The sequence below is a fragment of the Triticum aestivum genome, chromosome 6B (assembly GCF_018294505.1).
Source record: "Triticum aestivum cultivar Chinese Spring chromosome 6B, IWGSC CS RefSeq v2.1, whole genome shotgun sequence".
NCBI classification, from domain to species: domain Eukaryota; kingdom Viridiplantae; phylum Streptophyta; class Magnoliopsida; order Poales; family Poaceae; genus Triticum; species Triticum aestivum.
The window spans coordinates 446675579-446693472 of NC_057810.1; the positions used below are offsets into that span (position 1 = coordinate 446675579).

Sequence of the window (17894 nt, forward strand, 5' to 3'; positions counted from 1 at the left end):
ACTCCCTGTGCGAAGCTTCGACAGCTTGCCGCAACGAGCGGCAAGTAGGATTTTCCCTCCTTCTGGAGCCTCAGTAATGGTTATTTCGGGTGGGCCGGGAGCATGCTCTCAGTCGCCGTCACATGTCACATTTTGAAGCTTCCTCTGAATTTTGTTTTTTATTTTTTTAGCGTTTTCGGCTTTTAGATTTTTGCCCCGCTTTTCTATTCCCCCGGTTTTTCTTAGGATTTAAAAATAAATAAAAAAATACACGAAAAAAGCGTATTTTTTTCCTTTAGCGTGGGGCAAAGATTTAGTTCTGGTAGGGGCACAGATTTGCTTCCGCGAGAGGCACGGTGATGCCACTCGGAAACGAAAAAATGCGTTTTTTCTCGTTTCGCGAGAGGCATTGATTTACTTCTCGTGGAGTCACAGATTTGCTTTTGCAAATATTTTTTTTTGTTCCGCCAGAGGCATAAATTTAATTCTCGTGAAGGCATGGATTTGCTTCCGTGAGAGACATGGTCGTGCCCCTCGGAAAAGGAAAAAAGAAACGAGTTTTTTTTGTTCCGCGAAAGGCGTGGATTTAATTCTCGTGGAGGCACGAATTTGCTTCCGTGAGAGACATGGTTGTGCCTCTCGGGAAGAAAAATAATAATATGTTTTCTCCTTTTTAACTTTCGGCGAGAGGCACGAATTTGCTTTCGCGAGAAGGAAAAAAACACATTGTTTTCGTGCTGCGAGAGACATAGATTTACTTATCGTGGAGGTACCGATTTGCTTCCGCGAGGGCCACAACTATGCCTGTTGAAAAGGGAAAAACGCGTGCCTCTTTGAAAAGGGACTAAAAAAGTGTGCTCCCAGTTCAGGTTTTTTGGTTAGGTTTTATTCATGAAAAAAGTTCATCCAAATCTATCTACACGGGTTCTAGTTTTGAAGATCTTGACGCGAGGAACCAACGATAAAAACGGTTCGACATTTAAACCCACGATCTAAGAGATAAGACGTTTTGAATAAATGAATCTAAAAAAATGAAAACTCACAGGTTGCTATAAGTGACACACATGCAGCGTGCTATTTGCCCAGCGTGCCACTTGTCACAACTTGATAAGATGTGAGTGTCTTTGGAGAAAGTACTAATTAATTAGTGATTTCGGCGCTGAAGGCATGGATTAGCAGCACGGATTAGCACAAGGCCTCTTATAGGGCGCCTACGGGCATCAAATTGAGGAGCCTTCGCACAGAGCGCAAACCAACTAGGCCGACCCATTTTGAACGCATTGAAAAAAGTTCATCAAAACCTATTAACATGAGAAATGGTATTATAGCGGCTCAATATTGCAGCACCCAGTTCACTGTAGCACCCACACTATAGTGGCCTGCGCTGTAGGGCCCCTTTTCTGTTGGTTTTAATCAAACATTTTTAAATACACATTGAAATATTTTGTAATATAAGTTAAATATTTTTATATGCACGCTAAACTTTTTTGTAATGTATGATGAATTAATTATATTTACACATTAAACATTTTTGTAATACACATTGGACATTTTTATAATGCACGATGAACATTTTTTTTGTAATCTATGATGGATATTTTTTAATATACGACGAATGTTTTTGTAATACACAAAAAAGAGAAAACAAAAAACAGAGAAAAAAGAAACCATAATAAAAACCTGAAACAAAACCATTGAAAACTGGGAGCAACAAACTTGCGAGAGGCCTGGAAGGTTCACTTCTGATGGACTGAGAGTGTGGCAAGGCTGGGCGTTCCCTCGGGTTTTTCCTTTTTCCCTTTCTGTACGCGTTTTCGGGGTTTAGATTGTTTTTACTGTGTTTTTTTAGCTTTTTAGTTTTTTCCTGATATTCTCTAGATTTTGGATTTTTTATTCCACGAGAGACACAAATTTGCCATGTATTTGCTCCCGCGAGAGGCACAACTACGCCTTTTAGAAAGGGAAAATACAATTTTTTTCTTCCATGAGTGACACTGATTTGTTCTTTCACGAGAGGCACAGGTTTGCTTTCGCAAGAGGTACTCTCGGAAAAAGAAAAAAATAGGATTTTTCTTCCACGAGAGGCACACATTTGCTTCTTGTGGAGGCACAGGTTTGCGTTCGGGAGAGGCACTATTGTGCCCCTGAGAAAGGAAAAACATGTTTTTTAGGTTCCACGAGAGGCACAGATTTGTTTCTGTCAGAAGTACTGTTGCGCCTCTCGGAAAGGGAAAAATTGTGTTTCCAGCGACGATCTTTTTCTACTGTTTTTTCTTTTGATTTTTTCATTAAAAAAGTTCATTGAAACCTATTAACATGGGATTTAATTTTAAAAATTTTGACGTGAAGAATCCAATGATGAAAAGGTTTAGGATTTGGATGCATGGTTCAAGAGATAAAATGTTTCGAAAAAACAAAATTTAAAGAAAGAGCAAATTCACATGTTATGAAAAGTGACGCGCATGCAGTGCACCACCTGTTAGCCCCCAAAAGGTAGGAATGATCTTTGCATAGAGTATACCTTAATTAGCGATTTCACTGAAAACAGGACAAAACAATGAAAAACACACAGATAAAACCATCGAGAAGCTAACAAACGCTAACATGGGCCTACTATTTGAGCGTGCACACACACACAAACCTAACATGAGCCGGCGCCCAGGAGCGGGCGCCCGTAGGCGTCATGCCTACCATTTGACGCTTGGTGTTCAGAAGTACATATGGAGAGAAGCTTTAGCTTTATCAAATGTTCTATACATACAAACGATCTACGTAGCGTCCTGATTACGAGTGTAGTTGAAGCCATACAGAGAGAGACCTCGGCACTTTATGGAGCCGTGGCGCATGAGATCAAAGGGCCCTCTAGTTATTTTACTTCTTGTTTTATTAGGCATGAGTTTAGACATTAAATATCGAGGCCCACAAATTAGCAAAGCATGTTTTAACTCTAGAGACCGGTCGATATATTTGGTTAGGCCACCCTGAAGATCGGGGTGGCCTAACCCTGAAGATCATAATCAGGTTCAAGTGGTTAGGCCACCGGAGCTTCCTAGGCAGAGTCCGCGTCTCCGGGCAAAAAAGAGGAGCGTGCCCATTGCCAAGCTTGCAGAGCAGCTGCTCTGTCATCGAATGAACATCGTTGCTGAAGGTGAGAAAGTAACAGAAGCTTGATTGCAAAGTTCACCCAGATGTTTCACGGCCAGCTTCCAGCTCTTGTTGTGGCTGCCCTTCGTGCACTATTTCAACTTGATTGTGATCTCTCGTCGGCGGTTGAAGAGGCTCTGGTGCAACATGGTGGAGAAGGTGGACCGGACCTGGACGAGGCTGCATCTGCAAGCACTTGAACCTGATGCCAGTTATCTGATGCAGTCTAGTTCCTTATGATTGTACACCAAACAAATGTCAGTTGTACGCCCGTTTGTAGCTGCTGTAGATTGCTACTGCCCCTGGTCCTGGCAAGACCTTTACTGCTATGTGCTACCTCTTGAGCACTGTGTTCGATTTCCCCGAAGAGGAGAGGATGATGCAGCAAATTAGCGTAAGTATTTCCCTCAGTTTTTGAGAACCAAGGTATCAATCTAGTAGGAGACCACGCACAAGTCCCTCGTACCTATACAAAACGATAGCTCCTCGCAACCAACGCGATTAGGGGTTGTCAATCCCTTCACGGTCACTTACGAGAGTGAGATCTGATAGAGATGATAAATAATATTTTTGGTATTTTTGGTATATAGATGCAAAGTGAAAAGTAAAAGACAAAGTAAAAACAAAGCAAGTAATAAAGTAATGGAGATTGATATGATGAGAATAGACCCGGGGACCATAGGTTTCACTAGTGGCTTCTCTCAAGAGCATAGATATTCTACGGTGGGTGAACAAATTACTGTTGAGCAATTGACAGAATTGAGCATAGTTATGAGTATATCTAGGTATGATCATGTATATAGGCATCACGTCCAAGACAAGTAGATCGAAACGATTCTGCATCTACTACTATTACTCCACTCATCGACCGCTATACATCATGCATCTAGAGTATTAAGTTAAAAACAGAGTAACGCCTTAAGCAAGATGACATGATGTACAGGGATAAATTCATGCAATATGATAAAAACCCCATCTTGTTATCCTCGATGGCAACAATACAATACGTGCCTTGCTGCCCCTTCTGTCACTGGGAAAGGACACCGCAAGATTGAACCCAAAGCTAAGCACTTCTCCCATTGCAAGAACTACCAATCTAGTTGGCCAAACCAAACGGATAATTCGAAGAGACTTGCAAAGATAACTCAATCATACATAAAAGAATTCAGAGAAGATTCAAATATTATTCATAGATAAACTGGATCATAAACCCACAATTCATCGGTCTCAACAAACACACCGCAAAAAGAAGATTACATCGAATAGATCTCCACGAGAGAGGGGGAGAACATTGTATTGAGATCCAAAAAGAGAGAAGAAGCCATCTAGCTACTAGCTATGGACCCGAAGGTCTGAAGTAAACTACTCACACTTCATCGGAGGGGCTATGGTGTTGATGTAGAAGCCCTCAATGGTGGATGCCCCCTCCGGCGGAGCTCCGGAACAGGCCCCAAGATGGGATCTCATGGATACAGAAGGTTGCGGCGGTGGAATTAGGTTTTTGGCTCCTGTTCTGATCGTTTGGGGATACGTAGGTATATATAGGAGGAAGGAGTACGTCGGTGGAGCAACAGGGGGCCACGAGGCAGGGGGCGTGCCCTAGGGGGGCGCCCCCACCCTCGTGACCGCCTCTTTTGTTCTTGGAGCAGGGTCCAAGTCTCCTGGATCACGTTCGGTGAGAAAATCACGTTCCCGAAGGTTTCATTCCGTTTGGACTCCGTTTGATATTCCGTTTCTTCGAAACACTGAAATAGGCAAAAAACAGCAATTCTGGGCTGGGCCTCCGGTTAATAGGTTAGTCCCAAAAATAATATAAAAGTGGAAAATAAAGCCCAATATAGTCCAAAACAGTAGATAAAGTAGCATGGAGCAATCAAAAATTATAGATACGTTGGAGACGTATCAGGCATCCCCAAGCTTAATTCCTGCTCGTCCTCGAGTAGGTAAATGATAAAAAAGAATTTTTGATGCGGAGTGATACTTTGGCATAATTTCAATGTAAATCTTCTTAATTGTGGCATGAATATTCAGATCCGAAAGATTCAAGACAAAAGTTCATATTGACATAAAAATAATAATACTTCAAGCATACTAATCAAAGCAATCATGTCTTCTCAAAATAGCATGGCAAAAGAAAGTTCATCCCTACAAAATCATATAGTTAGGCTATGCTTCATTTTCGTCACACAAAGATGTTCCCAACTTCTATACCCCCGATGACAAGCCAAGCAATTGTTTCATACTTAAATAATCTCAAATTTTTTCAACCTTCATGCAATACATGAGCGTGAGCCATGGATATAGCACTATGGGTGGAATAGAATATGATGATGGGGATTGTGTGGAGAAGACAAAAAAGGAGAAAGTCTCACATTGACGATGATAATCAACGGGCTATGGAGATGCCCATTAATTGATGTCAACATGAGGAGTAGGGATTGCCATGCAATGGATGCACTAAGCTATGAATGCTCAACAAAAAAAACTAGTGGGTGTGCATCCAACTCGCTTGCTCATGAGACCTAGGGCATTTGAGGAAGCCCATCATAGGAATATACAAGCCAAGTTCTATAATGAAAAATCCCCACTAGTATAAAAAGACAACTTATGAGACTCACTACATGAAGAACAAGGTGCTACTTTGAAGCACAAGATATGAGACTCATTACATGAAGAACAAGGTGCTACTTTGTAGCACAAGTGTGGAAAAAGAGATAGTAGCATTGCCCTTTTTATTTTTTTATTTTTTTGGGCCTTTTTTTTTCTTTTGGCCTTTTTTTTGTTTGGGCAATGCTCTAATAATGATCATCACACTTCTATTGATTACAACATAAGGATTACAACTCGAAACTTAGAACAAGATATGACTCTATATGAATGCCTCCGGCGGTGTACCGGGATGGTGCAATGAATCAAGAGTGACATGTATGAAAAATAATGCATGGTGGCTTTGCCACAAATACGATGTCAACTACATGATCATGCAATGGCAATATGACAAAAGTAATGTATGTCATGATGATGATGATGGAAGTTGCATGGCAATATATCTCGGAATGGCTATGGAAATGCCATGATAGGTAGGTATGGTGGCTGTTTTGAGGAAGATATAAGAAGGTTTATGTGTGATAGAGCGTATCGTATCACGGGGTTTGGATGCACCGGCGAAGTTTGCACCAACTCTCAAGGTGAGAAAGGGCAATGCACGGTACCGAAGAGGCTAGCAAAGGCGGAAAGGTAAAAGTGCATATAATCCATGGACTCAACATTAGTCAAAAGAACTCATATACTTATTGCAAAAATTTAGAAGTCATCAAAAATCAAGTACTATGCGCATGCTCCTAGGGAGATATATTGGTAGGAAAAGACCATCGCTCGTCCCCGACCGCCACTCATAAGGATGCACAAGCCAGGTACACTTCATGTTTCAAATTTGTTACACAACTTTAACCATACGTGCATGCTACGGGACTTGCAAACTTCAACACAAGCATTCTTAAATTCATAATTACTCAACTAGCATGACTTTGATATTACTACCTCCATATCTCAAAATAGTTATCAAGCATCAAACTTTTCTTAGTATTCAATTCACTCAAAATAAAGTTTCACATATCTTGAATACCAAGTATATTAATATTAAGAAAATTACCATGCTATTAACGAATCTCAAAATAATCTAAGTGAAGCATGAGAGATCAATAGTTTCTTTAAAACAAATCCACCACCGTGCTCTAAAAGATCTAAGTGAAGTACTAGAGCAAAAATTATCACGCTCAAAAGATATAAGTGAAGCACTATGAGCAAAACTATCAAGCTCAAAAGATATAAGTGAAGCACATAGAGTATTCTAACAAATTCCAATTCATGTATGGCTCTCTCAAAAGGTGTGTACAGCAAGGATAATTGTGGTAAACTAACAAGCAAAGACGCAAATAATACAAGACGCTCCAAGCAAAACACATATCATGTGGTGAATAAAAATATAGCTCCAAGTAAATTACCGATGGAAGTAGACGAAAGAGGGGATGCCTTCCGGGGCATCCCCAAGCTTTGACTTTTTGGTGTCCTTGGATTATCTTGGGGGTGCCATGGGCATCCCCAAGCTTAGGCTCTTGCCACTCCTTGTTCCATAATCCATCAAAAGAATTCACCCAAAACTTGAAAACTTCACAACACAAAACTCAATAGAAATCTCGTGAGCTCCGTTAGAGAAAGAAAACAAAAGACTACTTTAAGGTACTGTAATGAACTCATTCTTTATTTATATTGGTGTTAAACCTACTGTATTCCAACTTCTCTATGGATTATAAACTATTTTACTAGCCATAGATTCATCAAAATAAGCAAACAACACACGCAAAACAGAATCTGTCAAAAACAGAACAGTCTGTAGTAATCTGTAACTAACGCAAACTTCTGGAACTCTAAAAATCCTACCAAAATAGGAAGTCCTGGAAATTTTGTTTATTGAACAGCAGCAAAAAGAATCAACGCAAAATCACGTTCGTGTGATTTAACAAAATTATATTCATGCGCGCAAAGTTTCTGTTTTTCAGCAGAATCAAATCAACTATCATCGTAGGTTATCCTATAGGTTCTACTTGGCACAAACACTAATTAAAACATAAAACCACATCCAAACAGAGGCTAGATGGATTATTTATTTCTAAACAGAAGCAAATACAAAAAACAAAAAAAAATTGGGTTGCCTCCCAACAAGCGCTATCGTTTAACGCCCCTAGCTAGGCATAAAAGCAAGGATAGATCGAGGTATTGCCATCTTTGGTAGGCAATCCATAAATGGCTCTCATGATAGATTCATATAGTAATTTTACTTTCTTTCTAGGGAAGTGTTCCATGCCCTTCTTCAAGGGAAATTAGAATCTAATATTCCCTTCCTTCATATCAATAATTGCACCAATCGTTCTAAGGAAAGGTCTACCAAGAATAATAGGACATGAAGGATTGCAATCTATATCAGGAACGATAAAATCTACGGGCACATAATTCCTATTTGCAACAATAAGATCATCATTAATTCTTCCCATAGGCTTTTTAATAGTGGAATCCGCAAGATGCAAGTTTAGAAAGCAATCATCAAAGTCACGGAAATCTAGCAAATCACACAAGGTTTTGGGAATAGTAGAGACACTAGCACCCAAATCACACAAAACATGAAACTCATAATCTTTAATTTTAATTTTAATAGTATGTTCCCAATCATCATAGAGTTTTCTAGGGATAGAAACTTTCAACTCAAGTTTTTCTTCATAAGATTGCATCAAGGCATCAACAATGTGTTCGGCAAAGGCCTTATTTTGACTATAAGCATGAGGAGAATCTAGCATGGATTGCAACAAGGAAATACAATCAACTAAAGAGAAATTTTCATAATTAAATTCCTTGAGATCCAAAATAGTGGGTTTAGCAATATCTAGGTTTTTATTTCTTTCAATCCCACTTTTATCAATTTCATCATCAAGATCTAGAAACTCCGAATTCTTAGAACGCCTTCTAGGTAAAGGAAGATCATATTCAGTTTCATCAAGATTCATGTTGCAAAACAAATATTTAATGGAGGACACATCAATAACTTTTAGATCTTCATCTTGATTTTCATAGAAATTGGAAGAACAACTTTAATAAAGGCATCTTTGGAAGCACGCATCCTAGCGGTTCTTTCTTTGCACTCATCAATGGAAATTCTCATGGCTTTGAGAGACTCATTGATATCATGCTTAGGGGGAATATATCTAAGCTTTAAAGAATCAATTTCAAGAGAAATTCTATCAACGTTCCTAGCCAAATCATCAACTTTAAGCAATTTCTCTTCAAGCAAAGCATTAAATTCTTTTGTGAATTCATAAACTCTTTAACACTACTCTCAAATTCAGAGGGCATCTTATTAAAATTTCCATAAGAGTTGTTGTAGGAATTTCCATAATTATTAGAAGGATTACTAGGATAAGGCCTAGGATTAAAATTCCCTCTATACGCGTTGTTTCCAAAACTATTCCTACCAACAAAATTCACATCCATAGATTCATTATTATTCTCAATCAAAGTAGACAAGGGCATATCATTGGGATCAAGAGAAGTATTTTTAGTAGCAAACATCTTCATAAGTTCATCCATCTTTTCACTCAAAACATTGATTTCTTCTATAGCATGCACTTTTTTACTAGAAGATCTTTCGGTGTGCCATTGAGAATAATTAGCCATAATATTATCAAGCAATTTTGTAGCATCTCCTAACGTAATTTCCATAAACGTGCCTCCCGCGGCCGAATCTAAAAGATTTCTAGAAGCAAAATTCAATCCGGCATAAAAATTTTGTATGATCATCCATAAATTCAAACCATGAGTAGGGCAATTGCGAAGCATCAATTTCATTCTTTCCCAAGATTGGGCAACATGCTCATGATCAAGTTGTTTAAAATTCATAATATCATTCCTAAGAGTGATGATCTTAGCGGGAGGAAAATACTTAGAGATAAAAGCATCTTTGCACTTGTTCCAAGAATCAATACTATTTTTAGGCAAAGACGAAAACCAAACTTTAGCACGATCTCTAAGTGAAAACAGAAATAACTTCAATTTGACAATATTGTTTTCCGTATCTTTCTTCTTTTGCATATCACACAAATCAACAAAATTGTTTAGAAGAGAAGCGGCATCTTCACTAGGAAGGCCGGCGAATTGATCTTTCATAACAAGATTCAGCAAAGCGGTATTGATTTCACAAGACTCATCATTATTAAGAGGAGCAATCGGAGTACTAAGGAAATCATTATTATTGGTATTCAGGAAGTCACACAATTTGGTATTATCTTGCGCCATGGCAACAAGTAATCCAACACACAAGCAGACAGAAAGGCAACGGGAAAAGGCAAACATGAAAAAGAGGAGGAGATTGGGAAAGAGAGGGCGAATAAAACGGCAAGGGTAAAGTGGGGGATAGGAAAACGAGAGGCAAATGACAAATAATGTAATGCAAGAGATAGGGATTATGATGGGTACTTGGTATGGTTGACTTGCTCTTGCGTGAGCCTCCCCGGCAACGGCGCCAGAAATTCTTCTTGCTACCTCTTGAGCACTGCGTTGGATTTCCCAGAAAAGGAGAGGATGATGCAGCAAAGTAGCGTAAGTATTTCCCTCAGTTTTTGAGAACCAAGGTATCAATCCAGTAAGAGACCACGCACAAGTCCCTCGTACCTACACAAAACGATAGCTCCCGCAACCAACGCGATTAGGGGTTGTCAATCCCTTCACGGGCACTTACGAGAGTGAGATCTGATAGAGATGATAAATAATATTTTTGGTATTTTTGGTATATAGATGCAAAGTGAAAAGTAAAAGCCAAGTAAAAACAAAGCAAGTAATAAAGTAATGGAGATTGATATGATGAGAATAGACCCGGGGGCCATAGGTTTCACTAGTGGCTTCTCTCAAGAGCATAGATATTCTACGGTGGGTGAACAAATTACTGTTGAGCAATTGACAGAATTGAGCATAGTTATGAGTATATCTAGGTATGATCATGTATATAGGCATCACGTCCAAGACAAGTAGATCGAAACGATTCTGCATCTACTACTATTACTCCACTCATCGACCGCTATCCAGCATGCATCTAGAGTATTAAGTTAAAAACAGAGTAACGCCTTAAGCAAGATGACATGATGTAGAGGGATAAATTCATGCAATATGATAAAAAACCCATCTTGTTATCCTCGATGGCAACAATACAATACGTGCCTTGCTGCCCCTTCTGTCACTGGGAAAGGACACCGCAAGATTGAACCCAAAGCTAAGCACTTCTCCCATTGCAAGAACTACCAATCTAGTTAGCCAAACCAAACAGATAATTCGAAGAGACTTGCAAAGATAACTCAATCATACATAAAAGAATTCAGAGAAGATTCAAATATTATTCATAGATAAGCTGGATCATAAACCCACAATTCATCGGTCTCAACAAACACACCGCAAAAAGAAGATTACATCGAATAGATCTCCATGAGAGAGGGGGAGAACATTGTATTGAGATCCAAAAAGAGAGAAGAAGCCATCTAGATACTAGCTATGGACCCGAAGGTCTGAAGTAAACTACTCACACTTCATCGGAGGGGCTATGGTGTTGATGTAGAAGCCCTCCGTGGTTGATGCCTCCTCCGGCGGAGCTCCGGAATAGGCCCCAAGATGGGATCTCGTGGATACAGAAGGTTGCGGCGGTGGAATTAGGTTTTTGGCTCCTGTTCTGATCGTTTGGGGATACGTAGGTATATATAGGAGGAAGGAGTACGTCAGTGGAGCAACAGGGGGGCCACGAGGCAGGGGGCGTGCCCTAGGGGGGGCACCCTCGTGACCGCCTCTTTTGTTCCTTGGAGCAGGGTCCAAGCCTCCTGGATCACGTTCGGTGGGAAAATCACGTCCCCGAAGGTTTCATTCTGTTTGGACTCCGTTTGATATTCCGTTTCTTCGAAACACTGAAATAGGCAAAAAACAACAATTCTGGGCTGGGCCTCCGGTTAATAGGTTAGTCCCAAAAATAATATAAAAGTGGAAAATAAAGCCCATTATAGTCCAAAACAGTAGATAAAGTAGCATGGAGCAATCAAAAATTATAGATACGTTGGAGATGTATCACTATGCTTGTTTCAATCCATGTTGCCCCTTTGTAACTCTGCTGGTGTACCCTTGGTGAACCAATGTTAGAGCAAAACATCTCAATGCTGTGTTGGAACATGTGTGGCTTGAACTGCCCACACTACTGGAATCAGCTTCTTTGCCGTCTGCCATGGCGGACGGCAAAGGCATGGATGGCGGACGGCAAAATGTTCGGCCGAACGAGTGCCGGCAAGCGACCTCTTTGCCGTCAGCCAGCTGACGGCAAAGAGCTGGCTGATGGCAAATCTCCTGTTTCCAGTAGTGCCAGACCATAGAGCCACTGTCCATGAAACAATTGCTACATCCTCCTGCCATCTTGTTTGCCTACAGGAAACAAAGCTTCAAGTCATTGACAGTTTCATTGCTACATACCTTGGTGGTTATCGATTGAAGAATTTCGCCTACAAACCTGCTGATGGAACAAAAGGAGGCATATTACTCCTATGGGATGATAACGTGGTGAACATGTCCAATGTCCAGATTGGATCATATTTTCCTTCCAAAGATGTTGTTGTCAAGAATTCTACGGAGAGCAATAACTTCAAGCTTACCACTGTATATGGGCTAACTAGAATCATTCACAAAGGCGCCTTTTTTCTCGAGCTATCCTCCCAGAAACCGTTGCCAGGGACAAAATGGCTGGTTAATGGGGACTTCAACCAGATTTACCGGGCCAGAGATAAAAACCGCTCTAATGTTGATTGTAGCAGATTAGTTTGCTTCCGCAACACTCTTACCTCCTGCGAGCTCAAGGAGACCCCCCTCCAGAACCGGAAGTTTACTTGGAGTAACGAGAGAAACAATCCGACACTTAGCAAACTTGACAGTTTTTTTTGCAATGAGGATTAGGACATTGAATTCGCCAACCACATACTTCATGCCGTGTCCTCCTCGCTCTCAGATCATTGTCCATTGTTGCTCGCTTGCGCGGATGGCCCCAAGAAACCCAGGTCCTTTAGGTTTGAGAACCATTGGACTAGGATGCCAAGCTTCCAAAAGACGGTCAACGACGCTTGGAACGAAGATTTGAGTCACCAAGATCCCTACCAGAGACTTTTTTACAAGCTAAAATCTACTAGTCGACGATTACGTTCCTGGAGCAAAACACTCTTCGCCAAATCTAAGGTCCAGCTACACATGGCCCTTGAGGTTATTCTCCATCTCAATATGGCCTAGGAACAAAGAGAGTTATCCCAACAGGAAATTGATCTTCGGAAACGGCTCAAGAGGAAGATTATCACATGGGCTGTGCTTGAGAAGTCCAGAAAGAGGCAAAACTCAAGAATCACCAATTTGAAGGACGGCGATGCTAACACCCGCTAGTTTCACCTTCGTGTTAACCACCGAAGGAGGAAGAATTTTATCCATCGTCTCAAGCATAACAATGGTTGGATTATGGAACACAATTTGAAGGAGCAGGTCATACACCATCATTTTGAAAGCATTGCTAAGAAGGTCCCTTCGCGCAGCATTGGCATCAATTGGGGAATCATTCCGGCCCCCAACTGTGACCTCCAGGAGTTGGATGAGGCTATCACGGAAGAGGAGGTGAAGGCTGCCGTTTTTGCTATGCCAAATGATAAAGCTCCAGGACCGGATGGCTTCACTCGTGCTTTTTTTAAAGCATGCTGGAGCACAATAAAGGGAGATCTCATGTCGGCTATTCATCGTTTCTCTGACCTACATGCCGCCCATTTCCACTGGCTAAATTCTGCGGATGTTGCCCTCATCCCCAAGAAAGACGGTGCCGAGGATATTGCTGACTTTCGCCCCATTAGTCTTATTAATGCTATTGCGAAGATTATTGCAAAAGTGATGTCCAACCGGTTAGCCCCCCACATGAACGACTTGGTCTCCCAGGCCCAGAGTGCGTTCATCAAACAGAGATATATCCATGATAATTTCATGTATGTGCGCAATCTTGCGAGACATTTTCACCGCAAGAAAACCCCGACACTGCTCTTCAAGCTAGATATCAAGAAAGCCTTCAACTCTATTCGTTGGGACTATCTTCTTGACCTTCTTCAGCACCTTGGTTTTCCTCTTCGCTTTTGAGGATGGATCTCAACTCTCCTCTCCTTGGCTTCATCGTGATTTCTTCTCAATGGGGTTCCTGGCACTCCTATCAAGCTTGGGAAGGGTCTGAGGCAAGGAGATCCTTTAACCCCACTCCTTTTTGTGCTGGCCATCGACCAAATACATCACATTCTCAAGAAAGCCACTGCTCAAGGAAAGCTGTACCCTCTTGGTGGCAATGCCATGCCTATCAGAGCCTCCCTCTACACGGATGACGCGGTGGTTTTCCTTGCGCCCATCAAAACCGAGGTCAAGTTTTTTGCGGATACGCTTGCACAATTTGGGGAAGTGACGGGGCTAACAACGAACTTCTCTAAAAGTCTTGTTGCCCCCATTCGATGTGACTCCTTGGATCTTGATGATATACTCAGCTCCTTCCCTGCCAACCGCACCTCCTTCCCAATGAAATATCTTGGGCTGCCATTGTCAACCAAGAGGCTCAAAACAATCCATTTTCAGCCTCTCGAAGATAAGATTGTTGCTCAACTTACGCCTTGGATGGGCAAGCATGTTGCGCAGCCGGGACGGGCTGTGTTGGTCAAGTCGGTCATCACGGCAATTGCCATTTACTACTTGACGACGCTAGACCTCCCTGCTGAGGTTATGAAGAAGATCGACTCCCTTAGGCGTGCCTATCTTTGGGCAGGTTGTGACAAGGTCACAGGTGGAAAATGCAAGATAAATTGGGACCAGGTGTGCAAATCAAAAGTGCATGGTGGGTTGGGCATTCTAAATCTGGAAAAATTTGCAGCGGCCCTTCAAATTCGTTGGCTGTGGGCTGCTTGGACAGATCCGGCCAAACCTTGGCCAACTTGGGAAACCCTTGTGTACAAAAGGACAAATATATTTTCGCCTCTGCCACAAAGGTTGTTGTTGGAGACGGTCGTCGAGCATCATTTTGGGATTCTTCCTGGTTGGATGGTATGAGACCCAAGGATATCGCGCCCAAGATCTTTGAACTTTCTACAAGAAAGAACTGCTCTATGAAGAAGGCCTTGCACAATAACTTCTCGGTTTCTAAGGTGGATATTGGTGAGACCTCACTGTCAGCCACATATCCGAGTTCGTCAACCTTTGGGGAAAGCTATCGCTGGTCAATCTCAACCTGGAGGAGACCGATTCAATTACGTGGAAGCTCACTAATGATGGCCAATATTCAGCGGCGTCGGCTTATAATACACAATTCCTTGGGCTAGTGGACACGGACATGCCTCTATTAGTGTGGCAGAACTGGGCTCCTCCCAAATGCATTTTTTTTGCTTGGTTGGTCATCAACAACAGAGTTTGGACGGTTGTCAGGCTTCAGCAAAGGGGTTGGCCAAATTGTAATCTTTGTCCTCTTTGCAAGCAAACTCCGGAATCGGCGGCACACCTTCTTTTTCAATGCCGCTACACCATCTGTGTGTGGGGAATGATTAAATCTTGGCTCGGTTTACAAGATGTGCACCCAGCGAACTGGGGTGGTTTGACTTCGGTCAAGGAGTGGTGGCGCGCCAATGCTTCTGGGACCTCACGACCACGAAGGGCGCTGACTTCCATTATGCTACTGATTTCTTGGGAAATATGGAAAGAGCGAAATGCACGTGTGTTCCGTAACAACGCAATTTTAGTGGGTGTGCTTGTTGCTCGAATCAAAGAGGAAGCCTCATAGTGGTGCCGTGCCGGGGCAAAATATTTGTGTAATGTAATGCCGCGAGAGTGAGGATTGTAACTCGGCCGCTGGCCTCGACTCTAAAACCTTCTTCTTATTCAATGAAAATGGCAGGTCTTTTGCCTTGCTTAAAAAAACCGTAAACTGTGTGACGGTTCAATAAAAAGTTTTGTGAGTTTGCTAAAAAAAACTATTTGGCGCGTGCTCACGAAAAAAACTATTCAACACATGTGAGCCGCGTATGGGATTGGCTGATTGGGACCTCTCATTTTTTTGTGGGGTGTTAGGACCTCTCATCAATAACAACAATTGCTTCTTCGCAAAATAACAACAACAACAACAACAACAACAACAATAGTAGTTGCTGTTTCTCAAATCCTAACTTTGTTGACACAACATGAACCAATGTTGTCAGAAAATTTCAAATCAAAAATCGAAACATAGCTTGAGATACCTATATGCGAAATTTATTATCAATAGAGATAATGGATCAAATTTAGAGCCCAACTTATGTTACGTATTATTCAGTGTCGAATTTTTGTACCCTAAGCTATATTTCAAATTTGATTTAAAATGATGTTTGATATTTTTTGTTGAAATTTTCAAATATTTTAGAATGTGCTACGGAAGTTGGATGCACCGGTGACACCACAGGGGTGGGTGCACATATATTCTTCCCTCTTGGGGCTACGGTATAGGTGGATGCTGGAGCCACCGCTCCAAAACACACAGAAACACACACACAGCTTCTTGCTTTCTCAAACACTGATCTTGCAGCTTCAGCGTCGTCCACCGTCGGAAAGAAGGCATGGCGGGCGCATCCTCGTGGTCGTCGTCCTGCTCATGCACGTCGTCGCTCGGCTCCTTGGATGACGACGACGTGGTCTGCGTGGTGAAACCGGGTTCCCCCGGGGCGGCAGAGGGCAGCGTCAAGTTCCTGTGCAGCTACGGGGGTATGATCCTTCCACGCCACCCCGACGCCGCCCTCCGTTACGTCGGCGGCAACAACCGCGTCCTCTCCGTCGACCGCTCCCTCCAATTTTACGGTACATGCCTATACCATACCAATGACTCCTCCTAATGTCCATTGATCGTGTCCGGCGCTCGAGCCAGTTCAGTTGTTTAACTGTCGATCGATCATCCAGAGCTGCAACGGAAGCTGATGGACATGTGCGGATGCGAGGCGATGAGCCTGCGGTGCCAGCTGCCGACGGAGGACCTGGACGCGCTCGTCTCCGTCACGACCAACGACGACCTCGGCCACCTGCTGGAGGAGTACGACGCCGCTAGCAGGGACCGGCTCCAGCCGCTCAAGATAAGGGCGTTCCTGTTCCCAAGGTCCAAAACGCCGCCTCTCTCGCCGTCCACCCCGTCGTCCAGGCCAACACCGGCGTACGTCCGCCACCAGCACCACACGGCTCGCCCCCCTCCGGCTCGTGTGCATTCGGGCCACCGGCGCCCACACCAGCTCCTGCTCCTCCACAACGGCAGTCGGTTGCAATAACAGCGGGATTAGCAGCCGCGTGCTGGTGTATTAGCTTGGCAGTCGTGAGATCGTCCATGGGGCGCTGTGCCGCTGTCACAGATTTGTAAGCCCTGCTTTGCATGTTTCATAACATATACTCCCTCCGTTCCCAAATATTTGTCTTTCTAGGCATTTCAAATGAAAACAACATATGAATGTATGTAGACATATTTTAGAGTGTAGATTCACTTATTTTGCTCTGTATGTAGTCACTTGTTGAAATCTCTAGAAAGACAAATATTTTAAAACGGAGGGAGTACATACTACTGTAGTAACAGACTTATTAGCTTGGCTTATTTTAAATAAGATTCAGAGTCTGTCCAAAAAAGAGAAGTATGTGCAGGAGTCGTTCTTTCCTTTCCTTTTCACTTTTTTCGTGATCAAAAGTGTGGATAAGTCCCGGAAACCAGAAGGGCAGACGCAAGGGCGATAAGGTTCGTTAGGCGGATTGCGCAGCCAGCCTGTCTCGTCTCTTTCTGACTTCATTCATGTCTTGTCCGGCTAGTTTTGTTCCATTCCGAATCTAGAGTGTTCCTTCCGGCCGCCTGATATGTGGATGGAGTGACACACTACGCTAGCGCCCTTCACGTAAATGGCAAAGCCCATTTGGGACCAAATTTATTGTTTTGACCCTTTTAGAAAAGTTAAGCAAGATTTGATCCTGGTCTCCATCCACAATTGTCTACCACCATGACCCATAACCGTAGGACGTAACTGCACCGTCACACTTGTTTAACGTGCAAAATACCCCTCAGGGTCCCCGGCGATAGATTGTGCAACCCTATCGTCAAAGTCCTTGCAGTAACCACCCATAATCACATCCGACGCTGGGACACTATCTAGTCT

General features: G+C 42.5%; 1 protein-coding gene across 1 annotated transcript; it reads left to right on the forward strand.

The window, feature by feature from the left end:
- The first annotated feature begins 16205 nt into the window (after positions 1-16205).
- Positions 16206-17351, forward strand: LOC123134220 (uncharacterized). Its single transcript, XM_044553504.1, has 2 exons — positions 16206-16569; positions 16669-17351. The coding sequence occupies exons 1-2, from the start codon at positions 16332-16334 to the stop codon at positions 17025-17027; spliced, it is 597 nt and encodes a 198-aa protein (XP_044409439.1). The 5' UTR covers positions 16206-16331; the 3' UTR covers positions 17028-17351.
- The last annotated feature ends 543 nt before the right edge of the window (positions 17352-17894 follow it).

Excerpts from the sequence above, each read along its gene's own strand:
- LOC123134220 (XM_044553504.1), top strand. The coding sequence starts at position 16,332 with ATGGCGGGCGCATCCTCGTGGTCGTCGTCCTGCTCATGCACGTCGTCG. Across the intron at positions 16,570-16,668 it reads CCGCTCCCTCCAATTTTACG|AGCTGCAACGGAAGCTGATG; the intron begins GTACATGCCTAT and ends TCGATCATCCAG.